The sequence below is a fragment of the Idiotropiscis lumnitzeri genome, chromosome 9, assembly GCF_059441095.1.
Source record: "Idiotropiscis lumnitzeri isolate Australia: NSW breed Sydney's pygmy pipehorse chromosome 9, RoL_Ilum_1.0, whole genome shotgun sequence".
NCBI classification, from domain to species: domain Eukaryota; kingdom Metazoa; phylum Chordata; class Actinopteri; order Syngnathiformes; family Syngnathidae; genus Idiotropiscis; species Idiotropiscis lumnitzeri.
This window is the reverse complement of record NC_142399.1, coordinates 3,303,444-3,323,009: the sequence shown is the minus strand read 5'-3', so window position 1 is coordinate 3,323,009 and position 19,566 is coordinate 3,303,444. Positions and strand designations below refer to the sequence as shown.

Here is a 19,566-nt window from a genome sequence, read left to right as displayed (position 1 = left end):
TGGTGAGCGTCATGTTATTTTTTTAATCATATGTCACAAGCGTGGGACAACCCAATGACCCCACATCCCTTTCAAGCGTGATCCCAATCACGACTGTTGATCTTGCCTCTTTTGTCGTTTCAGTCTGAGCTTCTCCTCTCGCAGCGTGATATCCAGAGCTCTGAGCTGCTTGAGGAAACCGTGGTTGGGCAGGACGCAACGGCGTTGCCGCACATGCTCGATGGCGTCCACCACCGTTAAGCCTTGCTCCATCATCAGGTAGGCCAAGACCAGAGATGCTGACCTACTGCGACCCATCACGCAGTGCACCAACACCTTGTCTGGAACCGGTCAAAAGATGACGATCATTGGAGAATGCTTGCGACAGACGCTTTTGCTTTGGTTTGGGCTCGTTCCTGTGGTGTTTGTCTTGCTTGTTTCACTATTCCACACGACAGTTCCTTAAAGGGCAAGTCAACCCAAAAGTTTTCTTCTAAAAAATATGCTGTAGGCAGGTCGTCTAGTCAAAACATGGCGTTCTGATTATTAGCATTTGTGGAACATGACTTCAACAGTAAAATCCACCCATTTTTATCCATCTCAGAGGGGTCCATTTTGCCACTTGCTGGCGACCGAAAAATGGCATCGCAGTTGCTCAGGGCTCAGCGACTGACCAATCATGGCGCAGCTTCAGAAAACTGATGAGCCTCTTTTGGTCTTTTCCCGATCCCTGAGCAACTGTCATGTCATTTTCAGTGGACAGAAGTCACATCATGAGATTGACTTTCCCTTTAATGGTGAGTTTTTCCCTTGTGCTTCCTTAATTGATGCTTCTTGAACTTTCTACGCCAAGTACCACGTAAAAAATTTAACATACACATAAAAATTGAATAAAATAAATATTTGAAAACAAACAGTTCCGTTGTATTTATATTTGAAGTTAAATACACCTGAACTGCACTTTTACGCTCTAGTCTGGAGCCAGGTCAGTATTGCAAATGAGAATTGCTTGTGCAGGATAAGTAATGGACAAAAGACATTTTTAGATGCGTATATTTTTTTAAAGTACTGTTATGGTATTTTGTTACTTCAGTCTCAAGACTGCACCCTTGCTTGACTTACTCTGTGGTTGTCTCAGGGCCTCGCTGATGAAGTGTGTCGCCGGGCAGAAGAACTGAGAGATGTCGAACGTGGGTTTGTCGTCGGCCTCCACCCCAAAATACCGGACGTCCAGGTCTGTGTAGTAATCTGCACCAGTCAGTACGTTGTTGTACTTCCCCTCGGCCGCATTCAGCACATGCGTGATGCCCAGTTCCTTCAGACCCGCTCGCTCCAGAGCCGTCTTCCTGGTCCCAAACAACACGTACCACATACTGGGAATTCATTTTTCAAATCAATTTTTTTCCCCCCTTTTTGTTTCTTATTTTTGAATAATTCCAGCAGTTTGTGCGCGTCGACTTACTCATCCCCGATGAAGATTTTGGGCCAGACTTGGTTGAAGTGTGCAGATTGAACGCTGGCGCCAGTCCAGAAAAGCTGCTCCAGGTCTAGAGTACCTGGTGTGACGTAATCACTGTCCAGGTCGACTTGAACTGCTGCGTAGGGGTTCTTTCCTCTTGATTTTACCGAACAGGAGGACATGGTTGACCTGTAAGCACCAAGGAAAATCATGTGTAATATGTATGGTAATATAATACATCCCTTAGTTACTTTATTACAAAAATGGCACAGCATTATTTAAACCTAAACTTTTTTTTTTTTAGACGCTTATAAAGTTTAGTATTTCATCCATGTTTACATTAAGTCGAACTTACATCTCCCATCATCCCACAAGACTACTCACAATTCTCTTAACCCAGTGGTGGGCAAACTTCGGCCCGGGGGCCACACGCGGCCCGTTTAACGTTTTAATCCGGCCCGCCGAACTTGAAAAAAAAAATATTTTCTAAATACTGTGGTGTGTCAAAGACATATATTTTGTTCACTTTCATTTAATTTTTTTTTTTTTCTCCGATGAGGTGGGGTTACCTAAACATTCCATCCATCTGCCCCTGGTCCGGCCCCTCTGTCAAATTTTAGAACCCATTGTGGCCCGCCAATCAAAAAGTTTGCCCACCCCTGTCTTAATCAGTAAAACCTTAAATGAACTGTTTCCAAAGCCCCTAAAACATCCAACCCCTCAATATCATCGTTACCATTAATTGTGTGTGAAGCCGATTATAAAGCAGGAAAAGAAAATCACTTACCTCACCCGGTGTGTGAAATTTGGGATTTTTTTTCCCTTCCAAGCGGGACTTGTTCCTTCACAGTCGGCAAGAGGACACATTCTAACTGCTCTATCTGCGTTTCACGTGATATTATTAGGCCACCGCCTGCCATGACACCACATCAGCGTGACGCGCAAACATTTGCTTGTTTGAACGCTCGCGACACCTCATGTGCAAAATGACAGGTGTCTCTTTTATGCTGCACGGGAAACATTGAAAGTCCAATGCGAGGCATGCAAAATGTTTAAAGGGAACGGTTTGTTACATCACAGCCATGTTAAGAATCTCACGTGTTGCACAAGTGTATGTGAGGTTACGTGACGGCATATTGAGAACTATTTGTAGAAATAACACACCATTGTGTATTACATGTGTATTACTTAGATGCTTAATTGTTTTGTCATTATTGGGTAACTATCCTTTCTGAACTGCTTTAGGTGACGTGAATGGAACAGTTCCATGCTGTTTATTTTGCCCTAGAATATTGATGGTTTCTATTTTTGCAAACCCATGGTATTAAGATATGGATTCAAAATGCACAGCCCACCAATGCTCATGTGTGGGCGTGTGCGTGCATGTGTGTGTGCGCACATATAATAATTGAAAATGTAAAGGTTGAGCCAAACTTGATTGACATGGCCTGTGTGTCGTCTATCTTTTAGCAGCAGCTCCTGGAGCTCTGTCGCAGAGGGGCGTTCATGTGGCGCATCCCTCAGAGACTTTCTCATCTGCCACACACACACACACACACACACACACATGCACAACAAATACCACTACGCTGAACTCTGTGCGCTTTGGAAATAACAATTTCTTCAGGAAATCACATCGTTGTTGTGTCAAGGCTTTTCATGACCTTTAAGTGTGCCTCTCAGGTGTTCACATTTGGGATATCATTCAGGATAACTTCTCACACGGTCCTGAAATGCATTCTTCAGTGAGTGAACTTTTTGGTCCTCGGACTTCACCGTGCTCATCTTTAAACACACACACTGTCAATTGCTTCCTTTTATAGGGTTTCAAAATGAGGGCTGCGCCGCTGTGGGAGTGATCACAGCCGATGTACTGCAATATAATGCAATGATTCGCATGCAGCGAGCCTTGTGCTGAGACAGGCTGTCGATGGGAAAAGTCCCGAGTGTCAATGGCTTCTTTTGATTGCACTTTAGCAAAATGGCAAAATCAAGACAACTTTCTACAACAGATTCAATCCACTGTGACAATCCGCCGCAGGTGCTCTCAACGGAAAAACAATGTGGCATTATCCGATGAACTTTAACATTTGCGGGCTCACTTAGTTCCACGAGTGCGTATTGTTGTTATGCAATACGTCTCTCGATGGGGAACGCTGCTGCTGCTCTCTTTGGAGAACTGACATTTACCAGTACTGTATACTCTATTTTGGGATCAAATAATACATATTGGTAGTGTAATCTTTTTAAAAATGAATCTGTGATGTTTTATATGATTACGTTATTTATCATGTCGTTTTATATGAGAATGACGGTAGCTGACCTTTTCATGTATCATATGATACGACCTACATTTGACCTTTTGAGGAGCTTTGGAGCGAGATGATTTCTCGATAAATGAGGCAATTCAATTAGGAGTTTTTTGTTTAATTCAATTTACGCAATTTCTATTATTAATTTAATAATATATTATTTATTATTATTATTATCGCTATGCTTGAGATTTCAGGTTCTTAAAAGGTTATAAAGCAGTATTGTAAATACAAAGTTGTCGATATTTGACAAAAATGGAGGAATAGGGAAATTCAAAACACCTCCTTAAAGTGTTGCTCATTCAAGATGTTTGTTGGGGAGTCGAAGCAGAAAGGAGGTGAAAAACAAAAGTGTGGTCACTTCAAAGGAGGGGACACATCCTCCTTTTGAAAGCCAACCGTTCATTCAGCTTGTGGAGGAGCATCAGGAAGTTCCGATTGGGGTAAATGGCTCGTTTTTGCACGACGTGCCTCAGAGCATCGTGGAGGACGAGACGCTGACGCAGCATCAGGTAGGCCAGCGCCAGCGTGGCTGAGCGGCTCACACCCATAATGCAATGCACCAGAACCTTCCCTGAAAAGTTACGCGAAGAAGGTCAAAGGCGAGATCGCAAATAAAGAGAGTGGGTGTCAACTTTCTTACCTTGGTCGTTCTTTAGGCCTTTATGGATGAAGTCGGCTGCAGGTTTGAAATACCGGCTGAGGTCAAAGTGGTCCGAGTCTTCTGCTGGTATGCCGCAATAAATGCAAGCATCGCCATAGAAACGCTGGTCCCCGATGCTTCCCTGCTTGGAGTGAGCTGCGTTCAGGACGTGAGTAATGCCCAGCTTGGATAAAGTCTTTTGATTCTGAGCTACAGCTCTAGAACAGCATACAAGAAGACAAGCAAGACAATTTAATGAATTGGAACAACTACATTGACTTCCATTGACGACTTAAGACGTCAAATATCCTTTTTTTTTTTTTTTTTTTTTTACTCGGCTGGAAGTGAATGAGTTGATTTCATTCCATACCACCACAGCTCACCATTTCCAGATTATATAGAGTTGTGGCTACAATATCACCTGAAAAAAATAGTTCTCCAACTACCACCATCATGACCCCTCCTTCGGCCATTGTGAGTTGAAAAAGCAAGAATATATTATAAATTTCCGAACGGTAAAAATGTCTGGCCTGGCCCCGCCCCTGTCCCAAGTGATAATCCAATCACAGGACATGTTCGCACCTTCAACGTGACGCCTGCGGGAAGGCTTACCGTAACCAACCCGAGATCTGATTGGCTAGCGCAACTGTCAATCAACTGTGAGAGCCTTTTGACTCACACAGCCCTGACACACGCAGGGACGAATCTGAAATCTGCCTGGCAACACAAGCTAGCTGAATTCTGATTGGATAAAAACTCTCGCCTAAAATTACTACATAATATGACATGAATATGAATAATATAGTCATTATCATAACTATGGTGATGTCTTCTTGATTATGTTAGCCCAGTCGAGAAGGCCTTGACCACCCACCGCGGTATTTACGTATTGTAGTGTGAGGTCCGGTCTCATTATCGGCGCAACAAAAGACAGATCTGACTCAACCACCCGTCGTTGCGAGATAAAAAGAACCCTACTCCCGATTCCAGTCTATGCAGCCGAACAGTACTGGTGAGGCCACACTTAGAAAATAAAAATATTAATTATCACTCTCTCCCAGGTTTTATTTTTCAATGTGCCTTTGTTAAACCGCTTGTCTTGCTGGTACAGAAAAAAAAAAACGCAAGCCCACAAGGTAGAAAATATTTTTTTTTTCCCAAAAAAAAAAAAAAGCTACGAAGGGGAAAAGGCCAAATGCTGAAGGAGAAAGAACAGCCAACAACTTCCAGGAAAAAGAAAGTTGCATCTGAGGCAATCTCAGCAGTCTGTCTTAAAGTATGTTTTTATCGCTAACGGTGATTGTCACTCACCAAGCCCGCTCTGTGAAATATGTGGTGACAGGCTCATGAATTGGGCGATGAAGCTTTGAAAATTGCCTCAAAACAGTTTTTCTTGCTTCCATATCTAACATCCTGTCTTTCTCTAAAATGATGGCAACAAAAAAAAATGGATGCTTCTAATTTCCCATCACAGGAAGAAAATATAGTTGGTGTAATCATCTCACACGTTACTGGTCACTAGTGAAGGGTAAATGAAGCTTCAAATCTGCTTCATGAACCAGTTGTAGTATTCTTGGACTCCTGTAGGTGGCACTCTCTGTTCAACATTGGCCTGAAAGCACACTGCCTTGTCATTTTTTAACAACAGTGCCATCGAGAGGACTCAAAAAGACAACAACTGGTTCATGAAGCAAATTTCAAGCTTCATTTTCCCATCACTACTGGTCACATACGTCCATTAAATAGCTAAATCCAAAACCTGACTGATGCTCACCCAAACAGCAGCACCTACAGAGGCGATGTTGGATGCTTTTTTTTGGGTTGTTTTAAATTCTAAAACGGTTCACGCTATTGAAATATAAAAATTAAACAATTTATTTATCACCGTAATAATTGTCAGAAGCTGTTTCTAATAAAGTTACACTGAACCTAAAAAAACTTGTAATAATATTTTATTAAAACGTGCGTTGGTCATTGTTTTAATTACTTCAATTCTTTCTATTATTAAGCGCATCTCTCTAAAAATGACTGTAGCGTGCCCTCGTTGCACTACATTGAGGTGTGACTCACATGTTTCCTACGTAGAGGTTTGGCCAGACTTCATCCACTGCACTGAGCTCCAGAGTGCAGGAATCCAGAATGAGTTCCAGTTGTTTAATGAGCGTCAGGTCCTGTTGCTCCTTGCGCCCTGACATTATCTCCTCACAGGCACAAGGACGACAACACTGTGTGTGTGTGTGTGTGTGTGTGTGAGAGTGAGAGAGAGTGGAGTGTCTCGTCACTGCCAAAGGCTGCTCGCTGCTCACTGAAGGACACCAGCAGCTGCCATTTTGGACGTTGCCGGCCTCCAAAATTAGCTCACTGCTCTTTATTTGATGTTGCATGATCGCCAAAAGTCAAAGAAAAAGAGGTCACTCCAGCAGTGCAACTTCCTCTCTACTGCTTTTCAGACTTCAACACGGGTAGTATGTTGACGAAAAGTAGCCGCCTGGTTCAAAATCAAGGGGAAAAGTAGCTGCTTATACTCCAGAAAACACAGAACATGCAGGTGGTTCCGAATATGAATCACGGGTCACTTTTTATTTAGGTTAAAGATTAGTGAGTTTAGGATTGCAATTTACAGAAAATATTATTTATGTCATTGTGTTGTGGGACTGGGCCAACCTGCGAAGAGCAAAAATTTTCATGCAAATGAAGGCCATTAAAATGCAATTGTTAAAAAAAAAAGGTGGGGAGGAGGGATGTCTAAAGAAAAAAAAATGTTTTGTAAAAGCACAAATATGTAAATCCTTCAGTGCCAAACTTTTATATGAGAAATTTGGAGCAATTTGAATCATTTACAGGTAACACTAATTTCACCATTATTTTTTTAAAATTCTCTTTCCATGATTTTAAATCCAAATCCTTATTTTAGTAAAGAATTTTGTAAAATATTTTGCACTTTTGTTTTTATACTTTAAAACTCCATGTAATTTCCTTGTTAAAGAACCGTACTTTCACATGAGTACTTGGTCCACTTCAACAACGACTTTTGTTTTCTTATACTATAACTTGTTTCAATATTAATATTTCTCATCAGACGATATTAAAATGTGTCATATTAATTTAATATGTTGTATTGAATTGCAATGGATTATAAACGGGCTACTCGATTTTGCATGTGGTAAATTAACCGATAAGCAATCAATTCAGTTTTTGAGGGACTTTTATTTCGGCACCGTCTCTTCTTTACTCTGCAGGGTTTGTTGGAGTCGCGTAAGCTGCTGCAGGAAGCCTCGGTTTGGAAAGATCCAGCGCTTGTGCTGCACACACTTTATGGCGGACGGGAGAGCGAGGTGATGGTGAATCATCAGGTAGGCAACGACTAATGTGGCTGAGCGACTCACACCCACAGCACAGTGCACCAATATCCTTCCTGGTGAGAAAAAACATTTATTGGAGCTCGGCAATTCTTTCTCAGCAGCATCGCACGTTACCTCCTGACGTCAGAGCCCGGTCGATGAAGGCAGCAGCGGGGTAGAAGAAAGGTGAAAGGTCAAATGTGGGCAGGTCATTGGCTGGCACGCCGTAGTATGTCACCGTGGTTCCGTAGAAGTCGTCGTTGCCTTTGCAGCTTAGTTTGCCATGTGAGGCGTTCAGCACGTGTGTGATGCCCAGCGTCCATAGTCCGAATTTATCATGAGACATGAACCTACAAAAAAAAGAGATCAAATTTACATATATACTTCATTCTTTTTTTTTCTTCAAAGCATTATTCTGACATGAGGCCTTCATCATTTGACAGTTTAGGCTTGCCAAAGAGCACACTCACATGTCTCCCAGGTACAGGTTGGGCCACACCTCGTCTCCATGGCGACAAGAGCGAGGCGCCGCATGTAAAATCTCCAGCAACTCCTCAAGAGAGATCTCGGTTTTCGAATGCTCACCCTCCTTGCCACCGTCTTCTCTCACATTATCATTCCTGGAGTCTTCGGTGTCGCATTTCACTGCTGACGCACCACTCATGACAGAGCTCAGGAGATGTTTTTTTTTTTAAAAAAAAAGAAAAATAAAACACTCGCAGGTCGTGTTGCCTTCCGTGCACTTTTTCACCTAGACTGTTAAAGACAGGTGGGGGAGTTTGGCAGAGGCAAGACTTTCATGAGGCTGTTTTCAGTCAACGCTTTTACTGTTCACGAAGTTTCATAACAAGTGCACTCGGAAAAGGAAAGTTAAATTGAATCAATTGACTCTTATATTATCTCATCTATTATTGCATAGCATCATTGTATGTGTCAAATGTTGCCCAGTTGGCATCCATTGCAGCCTGGTCATCCTGGAAGGGGGATTCCCCCATCTGTGGTCCCTTCTCAAGGTTTCTCACTTTTCCCCTAATGAGGTTTTGTGAGTTTTTCCTTGCCCTCCTGGGGGTTAAGATCGGGGATGTCGATTGTGGCTATGTAAAGCCCTTTGAGACTGTCTGTGATTAAGGGCTATACAAATAAAATTGACTTGACTTGACAAAAGTTTGAATAAGTGAGACAAATTTGTGATGTGACATATTTGTTTGTTTGTCCATCTGTTTGTCACTTAGCAGGTTGCTTCTTTTTTCGTGGATGATGACAGATGGTTGGTGTCATTATGATTCTGGGTGGGTGCGTAATTCCATTGATGCCATAGTTACTCACATAGTGGAAATAAATTCCTGTCTGAGCACTTTAGCAGACTTTCACCAAGTATCGGTTCTTCTTTTGTACCACGCCTCTTCAAAGTTAGAACTGATTTTATTTGTATTTTTTAGCAATAAAACAACAAAGCTCGTGGTGGCCGAATGACTAACGAGGCAAACTACTATATTGCATATTTAAACTTCTGTGTGGTGTCGCCATATTTGGTGATATTATTTTTAGTCAACATGGCTTCCACATGCTTCAATTAAAAAAACGTAAATTCTTCTATTAGATGGTAGACGGCACAATAAACCTGTGCAGCCATTTGTTGCCATTCATATCAAGAGAATAACAGCTTCCGGTGTGCATATCAACTTTGTGTTCAACAAAACAGGCTCAGATTCTACACCGAATAAAAAAAAAATGTTTGCTAACTGAAATTATAATATTATTATTTCAGTATTAATCATTTATGGTAATCATAATAAATGTCATTACAGCATTGATTATAATTGTTATTATTTATTTATTTTATTTAAAGTTCAGACGCATCGTTTCAACGTATAGAAATCGTCTTTCTACATTTAGCCAACAGGGGGCAGTGCGTCTGAGATGCGGCCTTCAAGAAGCGCTTGTGTCTCCTCTTGTCTGCAGTTGTTGACTATTGCCACTTCCTGTTTGCTGTTGCCTAGTTGAGAAAGCAGAAGGCATGAAATATTCTTGCAATGCGAGAGGAAGGCGACTCACCTCATCTTGCTCCCCCCTCTGACACAAGCACCGACCCTGGTTCTTTGGTAAGGAAAACTAAATATTCTACTTCTTACCAAAAGGTTTTCGTTCACACCTCCACACGTTTGACTGGACATTTCTAATTTAGTTTAATTTTGTCGTGTAGTTTCACACAGTTATGTTACTGGAGTAACAAATGGAAAGCACGTTCCTGTACTGTACGCAACCCGCCCACCTTTTTTCTTTTTTTTTTTAATTGGTTTGGCCTCAGGGTGTGGTTGCAGTTTTCTTTTTGTTTGTTTTTCGCTATTTGCAGTCATCTTCCGAGTTAGTTTACAGGCTAAAAGGCCCATATTGTGCAATTGAGTCTCATCACGTCTTGTGTGACTCAACAAGCAAAACAAGCTGACTTGACATTTAACGCAGCCCATTCCTGAAGGCTGCTCGTGTTGCCACAGTTTTTTTTTTTTGGAGGGGTTGTTGAAACAACCCAATTCCATTGAAGTTGGGACATTGTGTCAAATGGAAATTAAAAAGAGTACACAATAATTTGCTAATCATGTCCGAACTATATTTAATTGAATTCACTCCAAATGCAATATATTTAATGTTCAAACTATCATTTTTAAGCCAATAATCATGAACTTGGAATTGTATGGCTGCAACATGTTCCAAAAAAGTTGGGACATCAACTTTTCTTTTCACAATATTCAATATACCTTTGGCAACTAAGGACGCTGATTGTGGCATTTGTAGGTAGAATTATTTTCTATTCTTCATCAGCATTTTAAGATGTTCAACAGTATATATTATATATTTTTTTACTATTTATTTTTTTACATTTTGCACAATGTCCCAACTTCAAGGGAATTGAGGTTGTATCTGGTTCTCCAATCGGATTGGTGAAGTTACCACGGTAACATTTGCAAGAGCTAAACTATATGGCCTTAAACAATTATTTTCCAGAAAAGTATTATTCTTTGTTTTTATTTATATGCAATCACAATCCATCCTCCACTCCATCCAAAGGGAGTCATATATCAAGCTCCAACATCATCACGACTAATGACCTGATAAGAGATGAGACGTGTTAAATGGAATTTGCAGCGTTAGGTCATATCTTGTGTATTTGTCATCTGCCCAGCCTTTTGGGAGTTCCTGTTGATGTTGTTGCTGTTGTTTTTCAGCTGCTTGCTTCATGTGACATTCTTTGGAGCATGAGTGATGACATGGAATTTTTCCAAACATTTAAGACAGAGAAATCTCAGAAAGCCCAGTCTGCATTTTTGTCTGTAAAAAAAACAACAAAACATGTTAAAATAATCTAATATTGCATCTTTATATGATTCCTGCCTTGACAAACGAGCTGTCACGTTATCTCAAAAAGAGAACGCTTAATGAATCATGACCAGGCGTACTGACACGCATGTTTACTTTGCGTACACTGCTTGGCGTCATGTATTCTGTAATTCATCTGTTCATGCTATTTAGGTCTGGTTGATCTTTGAGCCGGGGGGAGGTGCGCAACGGCCTGCGCTGTGGTTGTCTTATCTGCAGGTTAAGGGGCAAGGACAGTTTTAAATCAGCAGCAAGAATGGACCATCTGGCTGGGGTATTGATGTGTATAATATTTTTTTATAAAAAAAAAAAAAGGATAATAACTATAGCAATGTTGGCCTTCTGAAAAGTGTATTAAAGAAATAAGCCCTTAGTGCTATGTTGGGCCTCCTTTTGCATTTACGACAGCATCAAGGACTGCTTTGGGTACAGTTCAGTTCATTGCCTTTTGGCCTTCAGATCGTCTGCTTAACGAGGTTTCTGTTCACTCATCTTCCTCTTGACAATACTGCATACATTTTCAATGCTTTTGAAATCAGGTGAGTTTGCTGGCTAATTAAGTACTGTTATTAAATGGTTATTAAAGTATTGGTAGTTATTGCGTAATAAATGATGAAAACAGTGCTTGCTCCCTGTTAGCTAAAAATCTACACTTTTACTGTGATTAAAGCTGAAATAGTAGGCTTATTTATCCAGTTGCACCGAAAAAAGAAACATCAATGCCGCTCATGTGAGTGATGTAATGAACCTGTCGTTTCTTTCAAGTGGTGATGGCGCTCGAAAGGCATCAGGAGGCTTTGATCAGTCCGTTCCGCCTCCTTCATACTCTGAATGGTCCCCTTTCAAAGCATCTGTTGAATCATGGAGTCGTCTGTATCACCCGGCCCCGCGTGTGTGTGTGTGTGTCTGCAGTGGCATGGCATCAGAGAGGCGTGTGAGTGCTTGGAGCTGCAAGCAGGTGGCTCAGTGGCTGCAGGCGGAAGGATTCAGCGACTATGTTGACCTGCTGTGTGCTCGCCACCGCCTGGATGGGCCCAGTCTTCTGGCTCTGACTGAGGCCGACCTACGCGGGCCTCCGCTGAGCCTCGCCGTGCTGGGGGACATCAAGAGGTTGGCCATATCCCTCCGCCAGCTCCAGAGACACAACCAATCCCAGCTGGAAGAGCTGGGTCTCCAGCCTAGTGACAGCCCCCCCTCGGGGCCGACGGCGGCGTCCGAGCGGAGCTGCGACGGCGGCGACGGGCGCTGCAACGGAGGAGAGTTCTCCAGGAATGGCGTGGAGCTCCGACGGAGGAATGGCGCTCCGGCTGAATACGGCTCCGGAGCGACGCTGTGTCACTCGCACTCCAACGGACGATGTCGGCAGCACCTGGCTGGACGGCTTGACCCGGAGGTGTGGAAGACCATCTTGAGTGTCATTTACGTCTTTTTCGTGTTTGGCTTCACTTCCTTTGTGATGGTCATCGTACACGAGCGTGTACCAGACATGAGGACGTATCCGCCGCTTCCTGACATCTTCTTGGACAGGTATCCGCTTTACGTGCGCCCTGAAAAAAAAAACATAGATTATTTGCACCTTGTCCTCATATCTAATCTGCATGCTGACGTGGACGTATTTTAACCGACAGTGTTCCGAGAATCCCCTGGGCTTTTGCAATGGCTGAAGCCTGCGGCCTCATCCTGTGTTACATGCTTATGTTGATCCTGCTGCTTCATAAACACAGGTAACACTCATCTCATCTCGTCTCCGCCCATCACAGTGTGACCCCCACCCCCTATATCGGCATCGCGCATTTAATTCAATGCTCAGACCCGCGCCCCTCGAAAAAATGAGTTTCACCTCTCAGTATGTCGCCGTAAAAGTAGAATACTGTAAAATAGCACAGAGGAAAGCTGCACAGTCCTGCGCCAAAAATCACAAGAGTGCTGCCTTTTGTGTTTGTTTGGTGCGTGGCAATTTCTGTTCTCGGCAGCATGCGCACTCAGGACAGCGAGGCAGTCGAAGAAGACAACTTCTTTTTCTGAGCGATCACTGCAATAAACGATTCAGAATCATCAGCACAAGAACTGTTCGAAGAAAAGCCTTAACATTAACAGACATCCAATAATGGATCCGCTTTTTGCGCAATTTCACTTAATTTACATGATTCGTAACCAAAAGTCGGCTCATAAATCAACAAACAATTCAACGACATAACGTATGATGGCATTATGTAACGTGACAGTATCGTACCTTTATACGTTCCTCTAACAAGAGGGCGAAAATGTTTGGGCTCTCCCTTTTTGTTTGTCCGTTTTTTTTTAGCGAGCAGTGAGCTTTCTGTCCTCTGGAGAATGACAAAAGACGTTAGGATTAGACTGATGGGACTCCCAGGATGTGGGGGAACGCTTCCATTGAGACTCATTGCCGAAAAGAGGGGATAAAGTCCGATATCCGGATTTGGAAATGGAATGCCTTCTTGCTCACCACAAAAGCTTCTTCCCGAAATGGAAGAATCCACAAAGTTGGCACGTCTGAGCCCGAAAGAAGCATTTATCCGCCTGCGCCTTTTTACACTGAAACCTAGCCAAGCGGGATATTGGCTCGACGGTGCGACGGGGCATCATTAGATGACGCCGGCACCGGCTCTCAAGTTCTTGGATGGTGATCGATTTACGTTAAATTCAACAGGGCAGAAGAAGTGCGGGTCAAACTTCACAGCCCTGTCATAGGATTGTCGAAAAGAAGAGTCTGTAAATTTTGGATCATTTCCCACTTGACAAAGGAGATTAAGTCCAACGTAGACCACAACAATCGTCGACTCAAAATTAGGTATTGATGTTAGATAATTTAATATTGCTTAATATTGCTCCATTTAGAAAAATAAATTATGATTTTTTTTTTTTTTTTTCCCCTCATTGTGATTTAATACGTCATTATTTTTTTAAGGTCTTCGCAGATATTTCATGACAAATAAAAGCAATAAATTAAACCGTATCACGACGACAAATTCATAAAATTCTACCACCCGCATCACTCACCAACCCGGAGCTCACTATTTAAAGCCAATAACACTCAAAGTCACAGATACTACAGTAAAATGAGGATGGCGACCCCTACGAGGAAGACCTACACCTCACGTGCACATTTTTGTTTAATAAGGAAAAATATTTTTTTATGTAATTAATCGAGGGGATAATCTATAACATTTTCAATTCTATAACTGAAACAATATTAAAAAGCAATCTCTTAAAAATCTGCAATGTAGTCGGGAAACGCCGAGCTCCACTCCAGGTGGAAAATGGCCCGGTCAACTTTTTTTTTCCCCACCATTCTGTGTTTGTACAATTAATACCGAGCCGTTTCGCACCCGAGTTGTTCATTCCATTTCGCCTCAGTCGCTTCCAGACACGATTATTCACCCTACAATTCCAACGCTATCGACAATCAATCGCTTGTCACGCCTTTGTGCTTGGCGGAGGTGATGATCAATCCGTATATTTCTCATCCCAACTCTACTTTTGTTTTTTGTTTTTTTGTGTGTCTAGGTCCATTCTCATTAGACGGTTGTGTTCTCTGATGGGAACTGTGTTTTTGCTTCGCTGCTGCACCATGTTTGTGACCTCGCTCTCCGTGCCTGGCCATCACCTCAAGTGTGCTAGCAAGGTGAGAAGCGTCCACGCCATTTCTGTCAACTGGCATTAGAGAGCCCGTGAGTTGTCGCTGAGGAGCTGCGCTCCAGCTGTGAGTCATCGCATGACTGCCGCTAACTAGGCTCTCTTGTTCTCTCAGACGTACGGCGATTTGGTGGAAAAGATACAAAGGGCGCTGACAATTTGGGTCGGATTCGGAATGACACTGACCGGCGTCCAAACGTGTGGCGACTACATGTTCAGCGGGCACACAGTTGTCATTACCTTGCTCAACTTTTTTGTGACGGAATGTGAGTAAAACATTTTGGGCATATTTGACTTGTTTATGCAAATAGTGGCTGTGGGCTTTTATTTACTCAGCTGCAGATAGTGTGTGGAGGAGGGGTATTTTTATAATCATATAAAACAAAGCCAACTATACATTAGAATTTATGAACAGAACAGAGGCAGTCGGAAAAATTAATAGGAATTCATGCATGTGAAAGCAAATAACATGGTGGAGCAATCACATACTGGAAAATACAACACAAATAAATGAATAAAATGTTAAAATCTGATTAAAAAAAAAAAAAAAAATTTAATAGTCTTTCTCATCAGTGTTTAATTGGATTGAAATTAATTGTCTTATTAGAATTATCGAAATTTTCATTCCTGTATTTACACACACGCGCGCACACCCCCACACGCACGCACACACACACGTCAAATTTATAATACAAGCAATACACATCACATCCCAAGCTGCTTGCAGATGGTCATTTACTAAAAACTAATCATTTTCTCAGATAAAGTACCCCCCTGCATCGTCGAAAGGGGTTCTGTTTCTTTTTGAGATGCCGGTCGACAGCTTAGTGTTGACCAGAATCGTTCGCCCGTCTGTTGTGACTTGCGCCTGCTCAGTGATTGCTTGGTTTCCTCAACACACGCTTCAGTGATTTTGATACATCAGCATGTAGCAAGTGCTCTGAAGAATGTGCTGTTTTATAAATTGACGACACCAAGCAACCACCGAGCAGGAGCATGTGACATTTTTCAGTCGTTTTTCATCATGTGACAAAAGGGTCAAATCCTAAAACTCTTTGTAATACAATGTCTCCACTGAAAGAATGTTCATTAAAAATTCTGGCTAGTGCTTTAGTATATAATGGTGCATTTATTTTAAAGATGTCTTTTGTGATTTGCCCAGATTTTGAGTTTTTGTGTTTGCTTGATTTAAATCATGGTTTTATTATTTGGTTTGATTTTTAATCAATGAAACACTTTTGGCCCCAACGGACTCAGTCTTTATGTAACGCAATTATCTTTAATATGTCGGAATTTTGCTTACATGTGTCGATTCTTAAACGCTACAGTTGGTGTTGCTGTTTTGGTTAGCAAAGGAGTTAAACCATAGTGTTCACGGACATCCGTATAGTTACTGTTTTTTTTTTTCTTTTCGTCAAAATGTTGTCAGTTTCCATATTTTGTAGAAAATGTATTTTTTTCTGAATATATTTGGGTTTCAATATTCCAGACTCTGTAACAGATTAATTGGACGTCATTATGTCCTACAGGAAATATGACTTTGGATTTGATCTAATTTGATTTTAGGCAGATTTTCTGCAACAAATTAACCACGAAAACCGACGTTCCACCGTACATGGTGCACTGCATCCATTGTTATTTATTTATTTATATATATATTTTTTTTTTTTCGAACAAATGACAATAAACATATGCACGCAATTATATGACTTCCTTGTGCCCATACGTCTGGGAACCATTTGTCCTCACGACATAAATATTTAATAAGCCACTATTTGCATTTGCATTTCAGTAGGGCTGGATAATTAGCAATTAAAGGCCAGCCAGCCATTTGTGAAAACATTCGACTCCCTTAATGGATGTCGAAATTGGCTCACCGTCTCCGAGTTTGTTATCCTCAGCCACTGTATTTACATTTCAATCGAGACCTTTGTAGCATTTATTAAATGTTCAGTGAAACATTTAACGATTCAGATGGGCATTTTGGGCATAATTTAACGTCTTATTGGAAAATCAACACGCAGAAATAACACCATTTGGCCAAGATTGAAACATTTAATCAGCAGCAATGAGGGGGGGGGGGGGGGGGGCGGACTATTTTTAGTGGTGTAATAACACAAATTTGGTGCGATAATGACTGTTTACAGTCCGCCAGATGGTGGGCAGGACTGACTCAAAGCACAGTGCTAAATGTTTGACTCACGGCTGTGTGATTAATTAAAATAGTTTTGTCACATGTGATATTGACTAAGTTATAAAAATTAAGTTGGGTTGCTCTGCTATTGTGAAATAAGTTCCAATGATAAAATTCTTTCGAATAATGTCCTTGACTTCCCCTTTGGCAGACACTCCAAGAACGTGGAATTTAATTCACACCATCTCCTGGGTGTTGAACCTCTTCGGGATCTTCTTCATCCTGGCGGCGCATGAGCACTACTCGATTGACGTCTTCATCGCCTTCTACATCACCACGCGCCTTTTCCTCTATTACCACACCTTGGCCAACACCCGCGCCTACCAGCAGAGCCGGAGGGCTCGCATCTGGTTCCCCATGTTCTCCTTCTTCGAGTGCAATGTGAATGGACCCGTTCCCAACCAGTACCACTGGCCTTTCCGCAAACCCGCCTTCATGAAGACGCTCATTGGGTAGACGGTAATGCTTGCGCCAACCCACTTCCCGCCCTCCTTGATCATCTTGAGTTTGTGTTCCAGCGCTCATGTTTGTTTAAGGTGAGTAGGCGGGCGTCGTTGCATGCATATTGACTGCAAATAGCATGAAAGTTGTTCACCAAAGGAAGACAAATATTCTTTATTTAAAATGATAGCTTTACTAACCGAATAATTTATTTTGTTTTATTTGCACATAATATAATTGAGGATTGGTGGTGGGGTTTGGGGGGGGTGTTCACATGCACGGAACACACCTTGTATGTGTTTGCTTTCTATTATTACCACTGTGGTATTCCGCTTTATCCCACTCAGCATTCATATGAAAAAGTTGGATGTGGCTTCTAGTGATGGGGAAAATGAAGCTTCAAATTTGCTTCATGAACCAGTTGTTGTATTTTGGAGTCCTCTAGATGGCACTGTTGCTTTAACTAAAGGGTTTAAAAAATGGCAATTCAGTGTGCTTTCAGCCCAATGTTGATCAGAGAGCGCCATCTACTGGAATCCCAAAATACGACAACTGGTTCATGAAGCAGATTTGAAGCTTCATTTACCCATCACTAGTGGTTTTCACACAGTTAAGTCACGTTTTGGTAACTGTTAGAGTGCAGTGCAGTTTCCACTACCAAAGAATCTTTTTCTGGATGTCACTTCCTTTTCAGCGAGAGTTCGGTTGTGCTCGTTGACACACTAATTTATTTGTGTAATTTAATGCTATGACTTGAGAGAATGGACGCTTTTATGTCTTACTTGAGACTGCGCTCCACCAACTCACGTCAGCGGCTTGTGAGCAAATAAATGTTTACTTTGTCAGGGTTTAAAAAAAAAAAACAACAACAACTATGCAATAATGCGTATGCATTTAATGTGATTGTTTACAATTTGTATTTTTATTTGCAATGCAAGTGATAATCTAAATGCCTTTTGGCTCACCTACCCAATGTTTACAACAGCAGCAAGTTTTTCTATTTTATACTTTTTCAGTAACGGTACTTTTTTTGATTTTGTTTTATAAAGTTGATTTTAAATCCTTTGTGAATTATTTTTCATTAAAAACATACAATTCATTTTAATGTGTGAAAGACATCTGTCTACATACTTGGGTTGGGTTTCTGCAGCATCTGCTGGTGAAAGTATGTCGAGCTTTCCGTTTATTCTTGTGCGCTAAGCGTCTTTCAGGGGGCAGCCGTACAGAAAAGATTGATGTCGAAAGAGCAATCACAGAGAATAAATGACATTTTAGGGGACTTATGTCGATTTTAATCTTCGGGGCTCTGCCGCAAGATTTAGCCCGCTCTCGTTGCGCCAGTGTCTAAAAAAATAAGACTAAAAAAATCATTTCAAAATTTGTACGATACACTCAATGTGGGGTTAATTAGTACGAGGCCTTTTAAATGATGGCATTTGTGCACTGACTCGCATTTAAAATAAAATAGGTTTGAGACAGTGTGGTTATAGTTTTGGATTTTTTTATTATATTAATTTCCCATTTAGCTTTTTTTTTTATTCAGTTTTACAAAGTAATTCGTTTTTAGAGCAAGTGTGTTTGATTTTAGCTTGGTGGGAAAATGTTTAGTTTGTTTAGTTTTTATTAGTTTTAGTATTAGATTTATTTATAGTCGACTGCAAGATAAAATAAGTGACTAAGTGCTGCGTAATAAAGTAAAGAAACGGATGAAATGTTTCCTCTCACGTGCACACCATTGAACAATATTCCGTCTTCATGAACTTTACATGCATTTGTTTTTTTGTTTTTGTTTTTTTTTATGTGGGTGGACCATAACAGAGATTCGAACAGAGAACTTTAGAATTGTGAGCCTGACGTGCGAACCACTTTATCACCATGCTGCCTATGTATTTTCATCCAAATTAAGCGTGCAGAAAATTTGTGCCGGAGCTGGACACTAAATATAAACATAAGCACTGATGCTAGTGTAGATGTGCCCTCGATGGACCGCCGAAATATAAGTGCAGGTGATGCCTTGTTGCTATGGCAATGACAGAGAGTCGATTCCTGTTATAAACCAGCATACATCAGTGGACATCAATGTTTTACAGCGCAGTTATTACATACTTTTTTTTTTGCCTATAACTTGCATGAACTACGTAACACTGTTTTTGATTTCTTCACTT

The 19,566-nt window shown here is 41.4% G+C and overlaps 4 protein-coding genes across 6 annotated transcripts; 1 reads left to right on the top strand and 3 right to left on the bottom strand.

Annotated features, from left to right (window-relative positions):
- Positions 1 to 8: 8 nt before the first annotated feature.
- On the bottom strand, positions 9 to 4,161 carry LOC148329856 (dual specificity phosphatase 29-like). 2 transcript variants are annotated; one of them, XM_088303952.1, is made up of 4 exons: positions 4,033 to 4,161; positions 1,442 to 1,627; positions 1,102 to 1,352; positions 9 to 320 (listed from the first exon to the last, which is right to left on the bottom strand). In XM_088303952.1, the coding sequence occupies exons 1-4, from the start codon at positions 4,050 to 4,052 to the stop codon at positions 88 to 90; spliced, it is 690 nt and encodes a 229-aa protein (XP_088160078.1). In that variant the 5' UTR covers positions 4,053 to 4,161; the 3' UTR covers positions 9 to 87. The 2 variants fall into 2 exon arrangements, with proteins under 2 accessions (XP_088160078.1, XP_088160077.1); XM_088303951.1 differs by lacking the exon at positions 4,033 to 4,161 and adding an exon at positions 2,226 to 3,540 and having other exon boundaries at positions 1,102 to 1,325.
- LOC148329855 (dual specificity protein phosphatase 13A) lies at positions 1,484 to 6,622 on the bottom strand. Of its 2 annotated transcripts, XR_015844992.1 has the most exons (4): positions 6,464 to 6,600; positions 4,394 to 4,611; positions 4,033 to 4,324; positions 1,484 to 1,627 (listed from the first exon to the last, which is right to left on the bottom strand). XR_015844992.1 is itself a non-coding variant. In XM_088303954.1 (3 exons), exons 1-3 carry the CDS (start codon positions 6,586 to 6,588, stop codon positions 4,113 to 4,115), a joined length of 555 nt encoding a protein of 184 aa, XP_088160080.1. In that variant the 5' UTR covers positions 6,589 to 6,622; the 3' UTR covers positions 3,678 to 4,112. The 2 variants fall into 2 exon arrangements, 1 of the variants encoding a protein (XP_088160080.1); XM_088303954.1 differs by lacking the exon at positions 1,484 to 1,627 and having other exon boundaries at positions 3,678 to 4,324; positions 6,464 to 6,622.
- Positions 6,623 to 7,599: 977 nt separating this feature from the next.
- LOC148329854 (dual specificity protein phosphatase 13A-like) lies at positions 7,600 to 8,398 on the bottom strand. Its single transcript, XM_088303955.1, has 3 exons — positions 8,205 to 8,398; positions 7,870 to 8,084; positions 7,600 to 7,808 (listed from the first exon to the last, which is right to left on the bottom strand). The coding sequence occupies exons 1-3, from the start codon at positions 8,396 to 8,398 to the stop codon at positions 7,600 to 7,602; spliced, it is 618 nt and encodes a 205-aa protein (XP_088160081.1).
- A 1,298-nt stretch (positions 8,399 to 9,696) lies between these two features.
- Positions 9,697 to 18,500, top strand: LOC148329853 (sphingomyelin synthase-related protein 1-like). The gene is made up of 6 exons (XM_088303945.1): positions 9,697 to 9,836; positions 12,022 to 12,636; positions 12,738 to 12,833; positions 14,638 to 14,755; positions 14,882 to 15,032; positions 17,112 to 18,500. The coding sequence occupies exons 2-6, from the start codon at positions 12,026 to 12,028 to the stop codon at positions 17,414 to 17,416; spliced, it is 1,281 nt and encodes a 426-aa protein (XP_088160071.1). The 5' UTR covers positions 9,697 to 9,836; positions 12,022 to 12,025; the 3' UTR covers positions 17,417 to 18,500.
- Positions 18,501 to 19,566: the final 1,066 nt, after the last annotated feature.